The sequence below is a fragment of the Dermacentor variabilis genome, chromosome 4, assembly GCF_050947875.1.
Source record: "Dermacentor variabilis isolate Ectoservices chromosome 4, ASM5094787v1, whole genome shotgun sequence".
NCBI lineage: Eukaryota > Metazoa > Arthropoda > Arachnida > Ixodida > Ixodidae > Dermacentor > Dermacentor variabilis.
The window spans coordinates 227,570,085-227,589,723 of NC_134571.1; the positions used below are offsets into that span (position 1 = coordinate 227,570,085).

At 49.3% G+C, this 19,639-nt stretch overlaps 1 protein-coding gene across 12 annotated transcripts in view; it reads right to left on the reverse strand.

Annotated features, from left to right (window-relative positions):
• The window catches only part of LOC142580151 (uncharacterized), a 750,235-nt gene that overhangs the window by 229,554 nt on the left and 501,042 nt on the right, over nt 1–19,639 (reverse strand). For all 12 annotated transcript variants that reach the window (XR_012827590.1, XM_075690998.1, XM_075691004.1 and 9 more), the window contains one exon: nt 11,317–11,480. Coding sequence is in view for 11 of the 12 variants with exons in the window: in XM_075690998.1 (XP_075547113.1) it covers nt 11,317–11,480 (164 nt within the window). In the remaining variant the exon portion in view is untranslated. The remainder of the gene's footprint in view (nt 1–11,316; nt 11,481–19,639) is intronic.

Consider the following 19,639-nt stretch of genomic DNA (forward strand, 5'->3'; position numbering starts at 1 on the left):
ACCCCCAGGATCCCCCTTTCCCCGGACACGGCTAAGCCGCGCACGGCTACACGCGGGAGGGTCCAACCCTCGTGTGCTCGGGTACGTGGTGCGACAAATCTAGAAGTCCGACTCACCGTGACTGGATAGCAAGCGAATATGTTCGCCCCATGCTGGATCCCGGCGCCAGGTCGTTCGGGCCTACGGTCACGTGAACGGTGGTGCGTTCGAAGGCAGGCCACGCGAGGCGGTCTCGCAGAAGCATGGATCGGTGCGCGCGCGGGACGTCCGCGGCACTTGTCAGCCCGCCGCCCAAGAGCGACCCTTATCTTTCCCGCACCCCCAAGTAACCCTGCCGTGAGGCGGCGCTAGCAGCGCAACACTCGCGCCATCTCTCGCACTGCGCTTCAACCACTCCGACTGCTGCGGGTGCCAGGCCACGCGGCAACGCCGCACTGCAGAAGACAGGAGCCATGCGGAAAAACTAGATCTCAGGGAGCGCGTGAGAGTCACGCGTCCCCACATCCCCCCAACCTTAAATGACTACATATTGCGTCAAAACATGTCCCACGGTCTAACATCAACGCGTGCTTCGCGAACAAGGTAGAACATTCAACAGTGGCCGCGCCGAGGAAATGTCCGCACGCTGTCCATAGTGACACATGTACTTAACTTTATCGGGCGACCACGTTTCGCCACCTAACAAATGTTATCGCACAGCGCAAAACGCGCCTGCATGTAAAAGAAGTTTCTGGAATGTTATCGATGATTCCGTCCACTGTCTTTCACCGCAACTTGTGTAATCTGATTGCATCTATGTGCGACGCGAATAGTGTAGAACTTTGTGGAAGACACGCGGGTCCCAGCGGTCAATCTGGAACATTCGACGACCGATCTATAAAAGCCGACGCACTTGGCCCGCTGATCAGATTTTCGACGATCGCCGACCGTGTTCGCCGCTATCGTTGTGCTATAAGTGTAGCCTGTTTTTGTGGGCACAGGTTCGCCCAATAAAAGTTAGTTTTGTCTTTCACAGTATTTGCTACTGTGTTCTTCAACGTCACCACCATGTGACAATAGCATGCGAGCCGACATTGTCCCTGCGTACACCGCCGGCGTCCGCTGGTCACAGCGGCAGCTTTGCAGACTCGACGGCACGTTTCCAGGCCAGGACTCCGGAAATGGCGACGCAGTATTCGGCACGAGCAAGCGTCGCTGCGCGTCGCTCGCGGCGACGCGCCCTGCTGGCGAGAGCTGCAGCAGCTGTCGGTGACCGCCAGCTCTTTTCTCCACTGCCGAGGATAGTGAGCTGGATACAGGCGGCCGCCGAAGTCGCTGCGCCGAACTGGCCACAGCATCACCATCGCTCGGGGTGGCTCGATCGTAGTCCGGTGCAGCAGCGCAGATAATGTGCAGGTGACAGTAAGCCAGGGGTGACTCCAATCATGCTGCGTACACTCAACGCACTCGGCAAACACTAAAGTAGTGCCAGGGAGAGGAAGTCTGCATGCGCATCGCCCACGTGGTACGATGTTCAACTCGGCTAGCAAAAGATCGGGCAGCTACTCAGATGCTAAGTTCATGTGAACGAAGCTCGCTTCCTTGAGTCGAACGAGTAATTTCAAGTCGTGCGAGGCTAAATAGAATGAGAGAAGCAAATTGCAACACCTCAACGCCACGGTCCACCAGGTTGTGTCCCTCCACGTGCGACAGGCAGCTTCGTAAAGCCTTAGGCCTAAAGCGTCACTACCCTGACAACAACCGGCATCCAAAAACAACACCCAAACTGAGCGCAAAACAGGCAGCTGCGAGGAGACGTCAGCTCTGTGAGGTGGTCCTACTCAGCTCGGTGCACACAGCATCAGAGTTGACGGCGCCCACTGTCCCAGACGGTGTCGAAGCGCCCGGTGCCAGGCCGCAATACCAGTCAGCGCATAGTGGCACCCGTGGCCCGCAGCCACCCGGCTCCCAGAGCCGCGACTTCATCCGAGTCAAAGAGATAGGAGAAGCTATTTACATGAGAAATTCGGACCACCCACAAGGCTTCCGTACTCACTCGCTTCAGGCTTGTGAATGCTCCACGGGCGCTAAGCCTCGCTCTCCCAGGATGCAGACCACGTGGGTCTCGTACAGACGAATGTCATAAAAAAAAAAAAAAACACTTGCGAAAAGGCTTAGCATGTTGACATGTTCAAACACAGTTCAGCCACCGTCGCCTTGCTCAAGAAAGCACGCCGCCAACGCTAGTGATCAAAATCCACGCTAGCCCTACGCTCCGGTTCAAACAAAGGTCTCGAACGAAGCAAAACTGTTAAATCTATCGTCCGATGTCCCAAGAGGTCCACGTTGGGCAGCCAGATGTGGGGTTCTCAAACCCGTTCTCTTGGGACAAAGGAAAGACAACATAGTAGTGCAAACAATCACAAGGGCATTTATTGCACCTTTCATAGATCAATGCCTGCTAGCCGAGTTGCTAATCCACAAAACATGCCGATGGGCGCGCGACAAATCTAGAAGTCCGACTCACTGCGACCGGATAACGAGCGAATATGTTCGCCCCATGCTGGATCCCAACGCCTGGTCGTTCGTGCGTACGGTCACGCGAACGGTGGCGCGTTCGAAGGTGGCCACGCGAAACGGTCTCGCAGAAGCATGGATCGGCGCCCGCGGGGGACGTCCGCGCCGCTTGACGATCTCGAACCCAAGAGAGCGAGCCTTCCTTTCCCGCGCCCAAGTAGCCCCGCCTGTAGGCGGCGTCAGCAGTGCAACACTCATGCCGTCTCTCGCACTGCACCTCAACCACTCCGACCGCCGCGGGCGTCAGGCCACGCGGCGACGCTGCACTGCAGAAGACAGGAGCCATGCGGGAAAACTACATCTCAGGGGACGCGTGAGTGTCGCGCATCCCCACAGTGTCAACACAACTCGTCGCTCCAAGAGGAGAACAGACACGCATTTTAGGTGTGCAGACTGTGATAAGGTGCTGTGTGTAGATCCGTGTTTCAAGGAGTACCTCACTCTGAAATAATATTGACCATTTTGCAGTTCTGAGTGATGCCGACACCAAAATACTGTTCCTAATTTTGTTTTACTATTTATTTCCGACTTTATACATTTCGTACATTCAAGATCCGCAATAAAGTAATTTGACCACCTGGGAAAGCTTTTTTCAAGATAATTCTACCCTCAAAGGGTTAACGAGATTGCTGGGAGAGCCGTGTCTTCGATATTGTGACACATTGACGGAGATGTTTTCAGCTTGGTCCGAAGAAAACGACGCTCTGGACTTCGCGCGCTGCCTACCATCTTGTCAGCTGCTACAATTATTGTAACTATCTTGTAAATATATGTCTGACTGTTTTTAATCCCGTAACATTTTTGGTGGAGGTTGCGGGATCATTATCAAGACGGATTTACACAGCAGGCACTCCTTGGCTGCATCTACAATGCCAGCACAAGGCGAGGATGCTTCGTCATTCTAGCAAAACCCCGCGACCCAGGAACCTTTTCTGGCACCGACGACACTGATGTTGAAGACTGGCTTCAACTATATGAGCGGGTGAGCGCCAGCAACCATAGGGATCAGACCATCATGCTCGCTAATTTGATATTTTACCTCGCGGGCACGGCACGCGTCTGATTTAAGACCCAGGAGGAGGAACTTACCAGTTGGGACATTTGTAAACAGAAGCTCAAGGATTTGTTTGGCAAGCCTTTTGGACGTCAGCGCGCTACCCAAAAAGATCTCGCTTCGCATGTCCAGACGTGCACTGAATTCTACCTTACGTACATCCAGGATGCGCTCGCTCTGTGCAGCAAAGTGGATTCGAAGATGTCCGAACCTGATAAAGTCGCACATGTCATTAAGGGCATAGCCGCAGTGATGCCTTCCACCTCCTTGTTTTCAAGAATTCTTACACTGTGCAAGCCATTATTACCGAATGCCGGCGGTTTGAAGAAGTCAAGAGTCGCCGCATTGCCCAGCCATTTCCCCGTCTTCCCAACACGGCTGCTACCGTATTTACATGATTGTAAGTCTCCCTTTTGTAAGTCTCGGTCTCGCATTTTGGTGAGACCAATGGTCTCACCAAAAAGCGAGGCCAACGGGAGCTACAACACAGTTACAATTTTATGTTTGCTCTATGGCCCTACCCGTAGCTTTTCCCTATCCCGCATGTTTGTTCACTTTTCGGGAGGGTTTTTCAACATTTTTGAGAGTTTTACAGTGCACGCAACACTCATGGGGGGGGGGTGTCGATAGTTGATGGAAGTGCCGCTGTTCCATTCGCGGTGGCACCCTCAGAACGGTGGCACTTGCCGGGAATATCGGTAGTTGATGGAAGAGCAGACACTGCTCGCGGGTTTCTCTTTCCCTATTGCGCTTAGCTTTCTGTATAGCTTGATGAAAGGCATTGGTTTGACACGTTCCACTTGACTGCCGGCTACGTGCTACTTCTATGCTTCCTCAGTCGTCATGAGTGCTCCAGGCCCACTAATTATTCGGCACTCGTTCACAGCAGCGTTCACGAGGGCTGCCATCCTTTATGCCAAAGAAACAAATCACTGCGCAGCAGGCCGCAAGTTCGATGTTTCTGAACAGGTGGTGTGAGAGTGGCGACTGCAGCAAAGCGAAATTTTCACCTGTGGCGGCAAGTGAGGAATTTCCCATGTGCCGAAGTCTGTGGACGCTTTCCCGAGCTGTAGGCTAAGCTTGTGGTTTACGTCGCTGAAATATGTCATCGGTCCCTAAACCCTAAAAAAATGGTCATTAAACAAGTCTGGATCTTCGCCTTTTAAGGACCTGCTCCGCCGTGAGTGCAACGAGTGGCTGGCGGCAGAAGACCGTGAAATTGCGCCAACCGGACCTGTCAAAAGAGCCTCCCTGACGGCTGCGTGTGGTTGGGTGCATTCGGCGTGGGCTGCTGTTCCACAAGATGCCGTGGTGCGGTCGTTTGCAAAATGTGAAATTTCACTGGACAACGACGTGCTGTGGGACCATAGCAATGATGACGATGGCAGCACTAGTGAAGGCGAGTAGTCCAGTGACCATGTCGGCTACTAATAAATTTTTGTTATCAAATGCGCCCTCCGGTATGCTCTCTTTTTTTCCCTGTCAGGAGATATGGGGGGGGTCAACTTACATTCGAGTCCACTTACAATCGTGTAAATATGGTACATCCTCCTGCGAAGACTTCCACAGTCCGCCAACGCCCAATCACTCTGATGACATCCTACATATCATTCGACGTGAAATAGAAGCCGCATCTCCTGTCACAACCCCAACCCATGGCCCCGAAAATTGCCAGGCGACCGTCTCACTGATACAGTCCATCGTGCGCCAAGAATTGGCCAACGTTGGCTTGACCAACATCTGCTCAGTTAATCGGCCTGACTACACTCCGTCCAGCACTGTCATACGCACCCGCAGCCTGAGTGCCCCAAAGCGGTATCACAACCCGGCTGAATGGTGCACTCCAGAGGACAAGCCTATATGCTTCACTTGTGGCGGTATCGGCTATATTTCACGTCACCGCCGGTCTTCGTGGAATTCGACCCCCTGGCCCTACCTCCCATCCCACGGCCCTCATGCTGATCTTCGGTTCCCCCCGCAAACGCAGCCAGCAAATTCTGGCAACCCTTATCTGCCTACCCGCTCTAGCCGCTCTCCTTCGCCACGTCACCGCTTCTCCCGATCGCCCCCATCTCGTCGATCACCGTCCCCTGGCTCCTTCCGGCGCAAGCTTACGAGCACCTGGAGGTGATGCTGCCAAAGTGACCCGACGCGTTGGCCTCTCGTAGAAGTTATGTTACTGTCACGCTACTCTGGCCCTTACCGTGTCCTACGTCAAGTAACTGACAACATGTACGAAATCGCCACTCTTGGGCCAACCGTGGCTCAGCATCGCTCCGACGTGGTCCACGTCGCGAGCCTTGAGTTGTATCGCTCGCCCGCCTCCTAACCAGCACCGAGCCAGTGCTTCAGCTACCGGGGGTCATGTGACACACTGACGAAGAAGATGTTTTCAGCTTGGTCCGAAGATGACAACGCTCTGGAATTCGCACGCTGTCTACCATCTTGTCAGCTGCCACAATTATTGTAAATATCTTGTAAATATATGTCTGACTGTTTTTAACCCCGTAACAATATTTATAATAAATGAATCGAACTGCCCTCCTCTGGACCCCTTCCAATTTCGCTACAAGTTGTTTTGCATGAGGAAACCAGTAGATAACGTTATATTCAAGTATCGGACAAACTATGGATGCGTAAGCCAGTAGCTTAGTAGTAGGGGATGTGGAAGAGAGATAGTTTGAGCGAAAAGAGCGCGGTGAGAGCTTTACTTGTTATGTGAAAGACTTGCTTGCTCCACTTTAGGTAAGATGAAAGAATAACACCAAGGTATTTAAATTCATCCACAGATTTTATTTATGTTTGGTTAATGATACATTTGAAATTAAGGGGTTTTTTCTTCCTTGCCACTGACATAAATACTGTTTTTTTTTTGCTGAATTAATGGTCATCTGCCAGTCTTGACACCAGTCCTCAATACAAGACATTCAGTTGTTTAGAACAATGTGATCATTATGATCCTTAATTTCATTATAAATAATGCAGCCATCTGCAAACATGCCAACTGTGACATCTACATTGAGCAGTATATCGTTGATGTACAAGAGGAAGAAAAGCGGTGCAAGAACAGTACCCTGGGGTACCCCAGAGGAAACTTTGACATAATTTATGCATTGATCTTGATATTGAACAAATTGGTATCGACCAGATAGGTATGATTTTATCTAATTTGTAATAGAATTTAACCCCAGAAGGTTGTTAAGTTTATATAGTAATTTAGGGTGAGATACATGGTCAAAAGCTTTAGATAGGTCAAGGAAGATCATGTCAATTTGTCTGCGCTCATCAATAATTGATGCCAGGTCATGAATAGTTTCTAGCAGCTGTGTGGTAGTAGACAAACCCTTTCTAAAACCGTGTTGGTTAGGAATAAGTATATTACAGTCCTCAATAAAGCTTAAAATGTGCTTGAGAATAATGTGCTCAAGTATTTTGCATGCAGAACAAGTGAGAGATATGGGACAAAAGTCTGAAGGATTGGAGCGGTCACCTGATTTAAACACAGGCACAACTTTTGCAATTTTCCAATCATTGGGTACCTGGCCTGCTTCTAGGGACTTTGAGTAAATAAGGAGTAAGTACTTGCATACCCATATAGCGTACCGCTTCAGAAAAGTATTTGGAATGTTGTCAGGGCCACAGGATTTTTTTGTGTCGATATTTAGCAGTAATGAAAATATCCCGGACTCTGAAGGTGTGACGTCATCTATTTTTTTCTCGTTGGGCATTAATGATTCTGAGGTAGGTATAATGCCATTGTCCAGAGTGAACACAGATTTGAAGTGCTCATTGAAATTGTTCGCCAGTTTCAAAGCATCGTCTGGCGGTAGGTTGCCATGCTGACACTTTCTTTTTTGCGCAAGTAGTTCCAGAATTTGTTCAGTGCGGTTGCAATAAAGTTGCTTAGGGTAACGTTTAAATATTTGCATCTTTCCTTCTTTATTACTTCCTTCAGTGTTCGCGAGAGGTCCTGAACACGACTGGCCGTGTGAGGGGACCTGTGCTTGTTTTTAGCTTTTCTTAGCCTCGTGATTCGGTGCTTCATATGAATAATCTCGCGGGATATTCATGGGTTATTCTTTCGTACTGTCTTCGTTTTTATTGGAACAAACCACAATATGCACTGTAGTATGTGGGCCACAGGTCATTAGTAGACACAGTCGGATCATTAAAACAACATCAAAATTCAAGGTATGATAGCCCCAAGAAGTCAAGTATACTGACGTCGTCAGCATTTGTCCAGTCTAGAAACCGAGATACAGATTTTTCACGGGCACGAGGTGCAAGATGTGAAATAACGCATTTGGTTGCCATGTAGTCAGACATGCCAGCCATTACTTCACATAAAATGTTATTGTCAGGAATAGAATCACATATGAAGATCAAATCAAGGGTGTTACTGCTTGTGGGGGTTACACTTGTAGGTTCACGAACAATCTGTTCCAACCCAAAATTGAATGCTATGTCAAGCAGTGCATCAGCATCTGTTTGATCAACATCGCCACTATCAAGTGCATCCCACGACATTCTCGGGAGACTGAAATCGCCAGTAAGAAGGACTGTCTTAGAATCACGAAAATAACGTTTGATATAGTCATTCAGCACGTGCAGGATGTCAGCGCTAGAATTTGGTGGTCGGAACACTGTTCCAAGATAAATGGTGACCTGGTCTATTACAATTTTACCCCCACCAGAGTGCTTCGATATCATCAACTTCGGGCAATGCAACAAAATGAAGACTGTCTTTAACTAAAATCGCAATGCCACCACCACGCGACGATCTGTCTTTGCACAAAACACCATAACCAGGAGGAAGAACACGGGAGGATTGTATGCACGGTGATAACCACGTTTCAGTTATAGTGACAACAGCAGGACCATGTTCAAGCAGAAATGCTTCAAGTTTGACAGTTTTATTTGCAATGCTCCTCGCATTTATGTTAACAATGGTTAATCATGTTGGCGCTGTGTGCTGCGTGCATCGTTGCGCTGAGCAGGCACATTTTTTTTTATTTCTACCTTATCAGCCTTTTTGTCGTCCCCAGCAAAAAAATTTATCATTTACTTTACTTTACGTATGGTACATAATCTTAATGAAAAGTCTTCACTCACTGAAAGGCTCGAATCCTTCAATTTACTGGAGTTCTTAGTAGTTATTTTGTCTCTGTAATCCACCAGTTTGAAGATAACAGGTCGCACTTTATTCTTTCCTCTAGCACCAAGTCTATGTATTCTTTCAAGCTCTGAAATTGATATGCATAGCTTATCCTTGATAATTTTTGAGGTTACTTCATTTTCAAGCGTTCAAGGGTTCAATCCTTAACACTCGGCGGTCACGATTTAACCGGCGAATCTTCCGCCAATAATTTGGAACAACCCCTTTATAAACACAGTTACTCCATGTAATAAACATGTGGGCTTGGTTGCCATATGCGGCAATGTGAAGCAGAGCATCTTTTTTGATCCCAACTGATCTAATAATCTATAATCTAACATATAATAATCATGGTCTGTGATCCGCATGTCTGCCTCAGCTTTAGTGCAGCACTCACTTGCACTGCTTGTTGGTTGTTCTAGTGCACAGCACACAAGATCGTGCGCTGTGCGAAACAAGACAATCACAACAGCTCGCATGCGATGGCATCAGCAGAAGTGCACCGCGCCGCAAAGAAGTGAGGAGAAAAAAAAAATGAAGGTGGGGCCAGTGACATATACGTCATGCAATCCTCGAGGTACGGTGTGGGAGAACACAAGGAAGGAATTTCGCTTGTGGAGTCTAGATGGGGAAAGTGGAGAGAGCGTCAATGTCTGCGGTGAAGCTCGCCTCCTGAAATCATGGGTTCGCGACACTAAAATATTTCTATCTCAGCTGTTAATGAGCCGATTTGAAAACATTTTTCTGTAGTACGCTATCTAGAGAACACACAGACACATAACTTCCAGCACATAATCAAAATTTGCTACGAGACCTGGTGAGGGGCCCTTTAACCCTTTCGCTGTCACGGACGTACCGGTATGTCATCGCGCTTCCCCCCTACAGTGTCACTGACGTACCGGTACGTTCTCTATCGTGCGTTTAAAATTTCGCGCCTGAGCGCAAAGCTGGCGCTCCTGGACTGGCCACGCCCCATCTGTTGATTCTTTCTACAAATTCGTATTTTCGCCCCGAGCTGTGTTAGTCCATGTATTGAAGAGTACGGTGCGACTGCCACTCCCCACTTTCTCTTTGCTGAGTGGCGCGGTGGCTCCGCGTTCGCTGGATCATGTGTCGCGCGTGTGTGGTTATGGGTTCAAAGGTTGTTCCGCCATCTCCACTGGTTTGAAGGCTTTTATTTTTCTTCTGTTGGTGTATGTGCTACGGTGCGTCAAGTTCAGGCGCACATGCCGTTGCCTCTCCGAAAAGAGTGACTCAATTGCTGCTTCCGCTCTCTCGCCGCACCCTCGCTTCCGACTTGCAGCAGTAAACGTAAAGCCCTTCAAACTTTGTTTTAGCCTCTTTTCATCTCCCTTTGTCTTCTTGATCACACAACCTCCCATTTCTCTCCGTTGTGCGGGCGACTGAAAGCGCATCCTCCCTGCGCACGGTTACTTTCAGATGGCTGAGCGCGCGGGACCTTCGTCTGCTCTTTGGAGCGGTGGCTCTTCCGATTCAGAATACGAGCCCAGCTCGGATTTGGACTCGGACAGCGTCTCATGCGTGGAAGAAATGAGTTCCGCATCGTTAGATTCGGATGTTGAACGGATGTTATAGTCAGGCTGCTGCTGATGATGATGTTTACTAACAGCTGCAGAGCACTGAAATGTGCATATTGCATTGACTATGTTATTTGTATACCAATCATAATCAAAAATAAATTGCTATGTTCATTCCCTGTTATGCTTGTTCCCTGAAACCAAGCCGACACTGGGGGTGCGTCACGGCCAGAAAGGTCCCATAGCGAAAGGGTTAAGTAATGTGATCAGCCTCCTGAGCATGGGCAGCACTATGTTTTTTGCACAAAATTTGAAAGCAAACAAGGTTGTGTTATATTTTCCAATATTTGATTCAATATTTGGTGCAAAATCTCCTATTCGGTATTTGCACACCCCTAGAAAAATATCCTCAAAAGGTGGCCCATATCACAAGTGACAGGGTGAAACACGTGTGGCAAAAAAGGCCTGCCATGAAGACGCGGCCGGCGAAATGAATTTGGGAGCATTCATAGAAGGAACTTGCTTAGTCGAACTGAAGAACAGCATAGAGTTAAGGTCTAGGTTGTTTTGTACATATATAGCTAGTTTTGGACGTTCTTTGTGTGTATATAGGATTTAGGGTGAGATCACTTTGCTGTTTGTTTTTCTTGGTTAGAACTGTTTCTTGAGACAAACGTTTTTTAATATGTTTGCATACTGTCTGCTTGTTTCTACTGAAATTCGTGACACTTGCGCTGTAACATGTATCAAAATGAACATGCAATGTTCAGTTGCTAGTCCAGCACTCCAGTCCAGTCGGTCATTTCCCCTTTCGTCCTGGTCAGTACTGCCTGCTAGAAACCCTTCGTGCCATGTGCAACTAACAAGCTCAGACAAATACCATTCTCCATATTTTAACTATTTGCAACTTATGAGCAAGAAAGGTATTGTTAAAGAAATTAAAGAAATTATCTGATTGCCACTGTGGTGGCGGTCATCAGGACATAAATGATGCAGCCCAAAGTGTGGCTCACATTTGTTGCATACGCTGGTGCAAGTGGCGGAACAGGGGTCCCAAGGTGCTTGGCAACTGTGCTGGCAGCCGCTGAGAGGGCAAGGAAGCAGACACGACTGAGCGCCGATGGCCGTGTGGCACTCCCGCCACGGAGGTCCGAGGCTGGTCCCCTTCGGGGCGCTCCTGTGGTGGGGTAAAAAGTTCATTTTAACACAGTCAAACCTCAATATGTACTTGCAGTGAAAAGCTTCGTTAAATCTCGAATTTTATTAATTCGAACTTTTAAAGTTTCAGCAGCAAAAGTAATTTCACAAATTTCCAGAGAATTCCTGGTCGACAGTATCTTGTGAGTAATCACTGATAAACAAATCCCAAGGAGGTCGAGCCAAAGTAGTGTGGTTATTATGAGCATGTGGTGCAGATCACACCAAAAGCAGCATCCACGTGGCTCACGTAGGTTCAAGACTAGCGCAGTGCCATAAATCTTGGACGACATGGCTGATCGCGCTTGGGGCCCACAGCTGCCATCAGGTGGTACCCTCAAATCAAAAACAAAAGTGCAAAAACGTACAAATATACATCCAAAGAAAAAAAATTGGCTGCGGCTTAGGTCAGCTAACCCTGGATATGCAAAGCAAAAGCTCGGTTCAGCCTGGTTAAGTCTTCGTTTCACATGGTTACCCTTTGATTTAGCTGTAATTATTATACTTAGGTATACAATCATCATTAAGCCAGGTGTGACTGCTGTGCCTAGGTCGGTGGCTAGACATGACTGTGATTATGCTTAAGTAGACATGCATCGTTCGATGGTGTGAGGGCTGTTGTGTCACAGGGAAAGCGCAAGTGCTGGACATGCAAAGTGATGCTGCAAACATGCGCAGTGTTGAAGCACAAACGGACCGCGGGTAACGCCTCCGGGATTGCAACAGACGCTGCTATGATCTTGGAGGCCGTATGTGGCCTATGATTCAAATTTGGTGGCAAATCATGTTTCTTCCTCCTGGAGTCAAGTCAATGCGCAATCATAAGTCACAGGGATGCGCCCTAATTGGCCTCCTGAATGGCGGCTCCCTGGCGCCTTCTCCACCCAATTCTCTTCCGCTGAGTGCTTTGTCACCGCGACAGCTGCTCACAGGCCCACAGAAAGTTGGTTACGTGGGATCTTTGCTCTCGCAACTTCTCATCCTTGCTCTTGGTGCACCCCTACCAGGTTAGCTCTAGGTGCGCATACCCGATTGGTCTTGCGGTGAGCCTTTGCCCGTCACACTGCCACTGGGATTGTCACACTGTGCTGTGTCTTGGGTTAATAAACACGTGATTGTTGGGCATCTGATTCTGAAGTGTTCTCTGCACCACGTTGGAGTGTCAACAAACAATGCTGTAGCGTCTTTGCGTGTTGCGGAGCGGAGGAGCATCATGCCCTTTCCTGATGGTTGCTCACAGAGTGAGCCTCGCCTAATGCGATCTCTACATAACTGCTGCCCAACGTGGCGCTGCCACTTGGGAAGTCTATCAGGGCACATCTCAGTAACATATGCTTGCGTGTTGACTTGATGCCGGGAGGAAGGAATACAGTGTGTGCAGGAAACGACCTCAGTCATGCTAGCCATGTCGTCCGCCTAGTTGCCACTGACGTGGCGGTTACTGGAGATCGAGCCAAGTACAACAGGCGAGCTGGGGAACGAGGTGCGGGAAGCCGCCACGATTCCCAGACGCTACGCGTCAACAATGATCTTGTGACATTGCCGAAACGCAGTGAAAACCCTGACGACCTTCCCATTCGCCATCACTGGAACGCTACCTGTCACCATACACTGGCCCAACTCATGGTGAATCAGTCAGCCCATATATGGAAAACTAAAAGCAGCAACCAATGGTGGTGTGGTTGCTGTTTCTCGAAATGCCGAAGATCCTCCACTGCTGCTGCCAACAAGACCAATCGACGACACACCAATAACATGATGCCACCTGAATGAAGACACGACGCCAAGAAAATGCTGCCTATAGAAGACAGAACGACTAGACCTAACATCACTCAAACAATGCGACGCAGTCATGACCCGATGCCTTTCCTTAACTAAAATGCAAGACAAAGAACCTATGACCTGGACATGCTTTTCGACAGCTGCAAAGTCGCCCCTCCTATAGACACAGCAGCTCACTATTCCGTCATCAGTGGATCCTTTACGAGCAAACTGAACAAAGTCAAGACTGAATGGGACGGCCCTCAAATCTGGACACCTGCTGGAGGACACCTGCTGGAGGACACTTGTTAACGCCGACTGGAGTCTGCCTTACAAGAATTACCATTCATGACCAAACCTATCCTGTGACCACCACTATCCTCACACAGCGCTTGCAAGATGTAATTCTCCGCATGGACTTCCTGAACTGGCACGGTGCAGTAATTGACCTGAAGTCCAAGTCTACAACGCTATTTGAAGACCAAGTGATACTGATGATGGGCTCTCCAAGTCACTATGCCTTTAGTGTGCTCAAAGACCAAGTCAGCAACCTACCTCGCTTTAGCATCATCATCCCCATAGGCACCAAAACACCGACAGACGTAGAAGGCATTGTCGAGGGCAAACAACATCTAATGATCAACCGTGGAATTTGTGTCGAAAGAGGAACCACTTGACTGCACAAAGGGAAAATGAACGCACTGCTGACGAACTGCAGCCACCTTTAGCAAGAGCAAGATGATTGCCTACATAGAAGAAATTGTGAGAGCCCACAGCATGTTTCTTCTCTCAGACTCCACCACATATAAATTGTGGGGATGCGTGACTCTCATGCATCCCCTGATATGTGGTTTTCTCTCATAGCTCCCGTCTCCAGTAATCCGGCTTCGCTACGTGGCCTGGTGCCCATGGCAGTCGGTATGATTGAAACGCAGTATGAGAAATGGCGCGAGTGTTGCGCTGCTAATGCCACCTAATGGCGGTGTTACTTGGGCGCGGAAAGGAGAAGGCTCTTCGTCTTTGGCTTGAGGTCGGCAAGCGGCACGGACGTTCCGTGCGTGCGCCGATCCATGCTTCTACAAGACCGTCTTGTGAAGCCTGCCCTGGAATAGATGAACACAATCGTTCGAACGCACCACCATTCGCGTGGCCATACGTGCTAATGACCAGGCATTGGTGCCCAGCATGGGGCGAACATATTTGCTCGCTATCCGGTCATGGTGAGTCAGACTTCCGCAATTTGTCGCGCGCCCATTGGCATATTTTATGGACAGCAACTCGGCTAGCAGGCATTGATCTATGAAAGGTGCAATAAATGCCCTTGTGATTGTTTGAACTACTGTGTTGACGTTCCTTTGTCCCAAGAGCACGGGTGAGAACCCCACAACATGGACAGCCCTAGTTTCTGAACCAACCTTTGACATCAATCCAAGTCTTTCCACACATAAACAGGAACAGCTTCAATGTCTTCTACAATGGTAGAAAGATTGTTTTTCGGCGTCATCGAAGATCCGACAAACGCCCGATAGCAAAGCATCACATAATACCTGAAAGAAATTTCTAGTTCTCCGTAAAACACGTTGTGGGGCTAGTTGGTGCATAGCTTTCAATAAATGAAGCGCCAATAGTGACAGCACACAGGAAGGAATTGTCCTGTTTGTATTCCTTCCTGTGTGCCGTCACTACTGGCGCTTCATCTATTGGAATTCTAGTTCTCCCGTAATCAAGAGTAGATGCAAGCATGAAATGGCTACTGGCAAAGCTGATTGGTTGGAGATTGTACTAGCCACAATCTTAAAATGGGTGTAGTGCATGTTTGCAACGGCACACCTCACCCCACTTCACTCCAGCATATCGCACCACACCACGCCATATTGCGCACTTGTTCATATTGTTACGCGAACAAAGGATTAAAGCTGGAGACTATTTAGAATATATATTTACAAGGGATAATGCAGCACTCGCCAGTTCAGCCGACAGCTCGAGAGCCAGACAGCGTTCTTCCTCCTCTTTTCTCTAGTGATGGCGCCCACACGCCTCGTTCAAACAATCCAATTCCACATGCATGGAGCAATATTGCCACATCTTATATGGTTGCCCCGGGTATGTGCCAGGCAATGAAAACGACGCTGAAGTAGCGCGCACGTAGAAAAACAGACAACAATGACGTCGCGTTGACTGCTCTGATAAAGTGCTTTCATACGTCCTCTACGCCAGCTTTCCCATTTCTTACTAGGCTGTGACACTGGTGGAGGTGTTGGGTAGGATTGCCTCATGCTCAGCACCGCTTCGCGGAGCCACACGTCGAATGCGGAATCACCTTCATTCGTCGGAACTCCTGTCCACCGGTACAGGCCTGCTACCTGCTACCTGCACCGCCTGCTAGGCCTGACACCCGAGTTCAACCCTCTGCAGGACCCTGCAGAAATGTGTCTACCTACTTCCGCCATGGCTTCTGCAACTCCATCGCAGGTGATGCTTTTGAAGATGTCCAAGATTGGCTGGACTAATTTGAGCGTGTCGGCAGTTATAACGACTGGGGCTCCCAGCAAAAGCTGGCTCATGTCTATTTTGCGCTTAAAGACAGTGTGCGGATGTGGTTTGTGAACCGGGAGAGAAGTTTGACCACATGGGATGCCTTCCACACCCAGCTGCTAGACACATTCACTAGTAGCGACAGAAGAGATAACATGCAGCACCTGCTCGAATCCCATATTCAAAAACCAAATGAGAGCATTGCCATGTTTACAGAAGATATGGCCCGCCTTTTCTGCAGAGCAGACCCTGAGATGGCTGAAGAAAAGATGTTACGCTATCTCTTGCGCGAAGCGAAGGGGGAACTGTTTGCCGGACCCGTGAGGAACCCACCGACGACAATTCACCAAGGATGCTACCGCTATGGAATGGGCACTACAGCAACGGTATCGCCAATATGACCGCAAGAACTCATTGGTGAATGCTTCAATTCTACCTGAGAGCTGCGGCACGTCTCTGCGCGAAGTCACCCAAGAGATTGTGCGAGAGGAGATACGGTAGCTCGGGATTTCTCCTATAGCACCAGTGGTGGCTTCTGTTGCTGATATCGTTCGGGTGGGAAGTTCGACAGGCCTTTTTGTCACCCGAATGGCAGTCGGTGCCGCGACGATTAACCTACGTGGAAGCTGTCTGTAGTCCACCTCCTGCCACTTCGATGCTGCTGACACCGTCAACCACTACGACGCAGCCATCACCGCCACCCCCGAAGCCCTATTTTCGACAGTCACAGCCGCTGCCAGGTATGCCATATCGCCGCCAGCCGATCGCTGCACCTCAGTATTACGGCGAATCCCTTGCCGGCTACTTGCTTCAAAGACCGATTTGTGGCGCACCGCTGATCACTGGTCGCTATGCTTTCACTGCGGCGAAGCAGGACATGTTTACCGCGCGTGCCACTGCCGCGCAGCTGGGTATCCAAGGTTTCCCAACCGCAATTACCCTTTGTTTGATGCTGCACGTACCTGAGACGAAAATTCTACAAACTTCCGCCCGGAAGATTCAGTGACGCCTTGATCGCGTTCCCCTTCTCTGGCTCACCCCACCGACCCGTCGCAACTTTTCTGACGCCTCTAGGGGCAGGTCCCCTAGCCCACGCCGGGGAAACTAGAGGCAGCGACCTCCGGGGGTATGCTGCAAACCGTCTAGCTTTCCAAGAGCCCCCATCACCGACGACCGATGACTCTAAAACTCTGACTCCAACCAAACCCCCTGTAACAAACACCATCAGCGCCGATCTTGTCGTTTGCATTGACCGCCACCAAGTGGCCGCTCTCGTCGATACTGGTTCCAATTTTTCGATAATAAGTCAAAAGCTGGCCGACAGGCTGAGAAAAGTGAAGATACCGTGGACCGGCCCAACATCAGAACTGCCGGCGACCAGTTGATGACGCCGATTGGAAAATGCACAGCCAGAATAGTAACCGTCGGTGCAACCTACGTCGCCACCCTCGTCATTCTCTTTTAGTGTTGTAAGGAACTTATATTGGGGACGGATTTCTTGAGAGGGTACGGTGCAGTGATTAATGTCCGTGACCTTGTCGTCGCATTTTCTACAAGCTCAGACGACGTCGACCCCGCGGAACACCAGCGACCCTGCTTACGTATCGCCACGAAGCTGTTTCCTCGTACCTGTTATCTCCGACAACTTGAACACCGGGACTGGACTGGCGTTGCTCAACACATCGACGCACTGGTACTGAGTCAAGGCGTTTCCATCGTTAGGGCCGTACTTAACGTACACTACAGACGTGAAGAAATGACGTGCTGACGTGCAAATGACGTGCAGACGTGCTGAACTCCTGCTGACGAAGTTTACCAGGGAACGTTGACATATTGTTAAAGGCACAGCTGCTGCTTACTTTGACGAATCTATCTCAATACAGGACTGCCTCTCAGTGGAGCACGTGACGTCCACCGTGGTTATGCCTGCCCCTGTGGTTGATATCAGTCCCACCTTATCACCCGTCAAACGCAACAGTTTTCTTGAGCTCATCGATGAGTGTAAGAGCTGCTTCTCATCCACGTCACGAGTTAGCCAGACGCTGCTTACTAAGCACCGTATTGTCACCGAAGCCGACACCAGACCAATTCGGCAGAAACCTTATTGTGTAACACCGAAAGAGCATGAGGCGATACAAATACAAGTGAAGACGATGTCTGAGGAAGGGGTATTCAGCCAGCTAAGAGTCCTTGAAAATTGCCTGTCGTATTGGTGAAAAAGAAGGACGGTAGCCTGCGCTTTTGCATCAACTATCAAAAACTCAACCAGATCACAAAGAAAGACGTTTATCCGCTACCGCATATCGATGATTCACTGGACAGGCTAAGAAACGCACGTTACTTTTCGTCGATGAACTTGAAAAGCGGCTACTGGCAAATAGAAGTTGATGAGAGAGACCGTGAGAACACCGCTTTTGTGACGCCCGACGGACTTTATGAATTTCAGGTGCTCCCCTTCGGTTTGTATTCTGCGCTAGCAACGTTTCGACGACTAATGAACACGGTACTCCCAGGCCTCAAATGGCAAACTTGTCTGGTGTACCTCGACGACGTGATTGTTTTCTCCGTCACGTTCGAGGAACACTTACGGAGACGAAAGGCGGTCTTTGAAGCAATACGCTCAGCTGGTCTAACTTTAAAACCTGAAAAGTGACATTTTGGCTTTGGCTTTCTGGGTCACGTTGTTAGTCCAGAAGGTGTCCGACCTGACCCTGATGAAATCTCTGCCGTTACTAATTCCCAACTCCATCAGATAAAAAGGCCGTGCGACTTTTTCTGGGCCTTTGCGTCTACTACCGACGGTTTATTGCGGAATTTTCGCGCTTCGCATGGCCATTAACACACCTCACCAGAGAAGATGTCCCCTTTGTGTGGGGTGAAGACCAGCAATGGGCATTTTACGACCTACGGCAACGGCTGCGGACGCCTCTCGTGCTAGCACACTTTGACGAAGACGCTCCTACGATTCTTCATACCGACGCTAGTAATGTCGGCCTTGGCGCAGTGCTTGCACAGCAACAGGACGGCACCGAAAGAGTGATTGCTTACCCCAGTAGGATGCTATCAAGGACGGAGGCTAACTACTCCACTACAGAAAAAGAATGTCTCGCACTGGTGTGGGCCGTCCTGAAATTTCGGCCATATTTGTATGGTCAGTGTTTCATCGTTGTCAGTGATCATCATGCACTTTGCTGGCTGACTAATTTAAAACATCCAGCTAGTCGGCTTGCACGCTGGAGTCTTCGGCTCCAAGAGTTCGACTTCATGGTTGTATGCAAATCGGGGAAACGACACACTGACACCGACTGCCTTTCTCAGTCTCCTGTTGAGACTGCAGTGCACAATGATGATGACGCGGCTTTTCTAGGTGTGCTAGATACTGTCGCTGTTTCACGCCAGCAATGCGAGGACGCAGAACTGGTTCCTCTTTTCGATTACTTAGAGGGAAGAACAAGCAGCGTGCTGAGGTTATTCGCCAGAAGGCTGGCGAATAGTGGCAGCAGCTACCTACTTGTCATTCCCGCACCTCTTCGCAACGAAGTCCTACGTGCCTGTCACAACGAGCCGACCGCTGGTCACTTGGGCTACACCCGCACATTGGCAATAATTAGGCTGAAATATTATTGGTCGAGACTTGCGTCGACCGTGAAAAATTACATACAGACATGCCTGGATTGCCAGCACCGCAAAGCCTTACCCGGCAAGCCAGCTGGACTGCTTCATCCTGTTAAGATACCCCAAGCGCCGTTCGAGCAAATTGGCATCGACCTTTTTAGGTCCGTTTCCACTTTCTACTGCCAGAAATAGATGGTTAATCGTCGTCACAGATTACCTTACTTTATA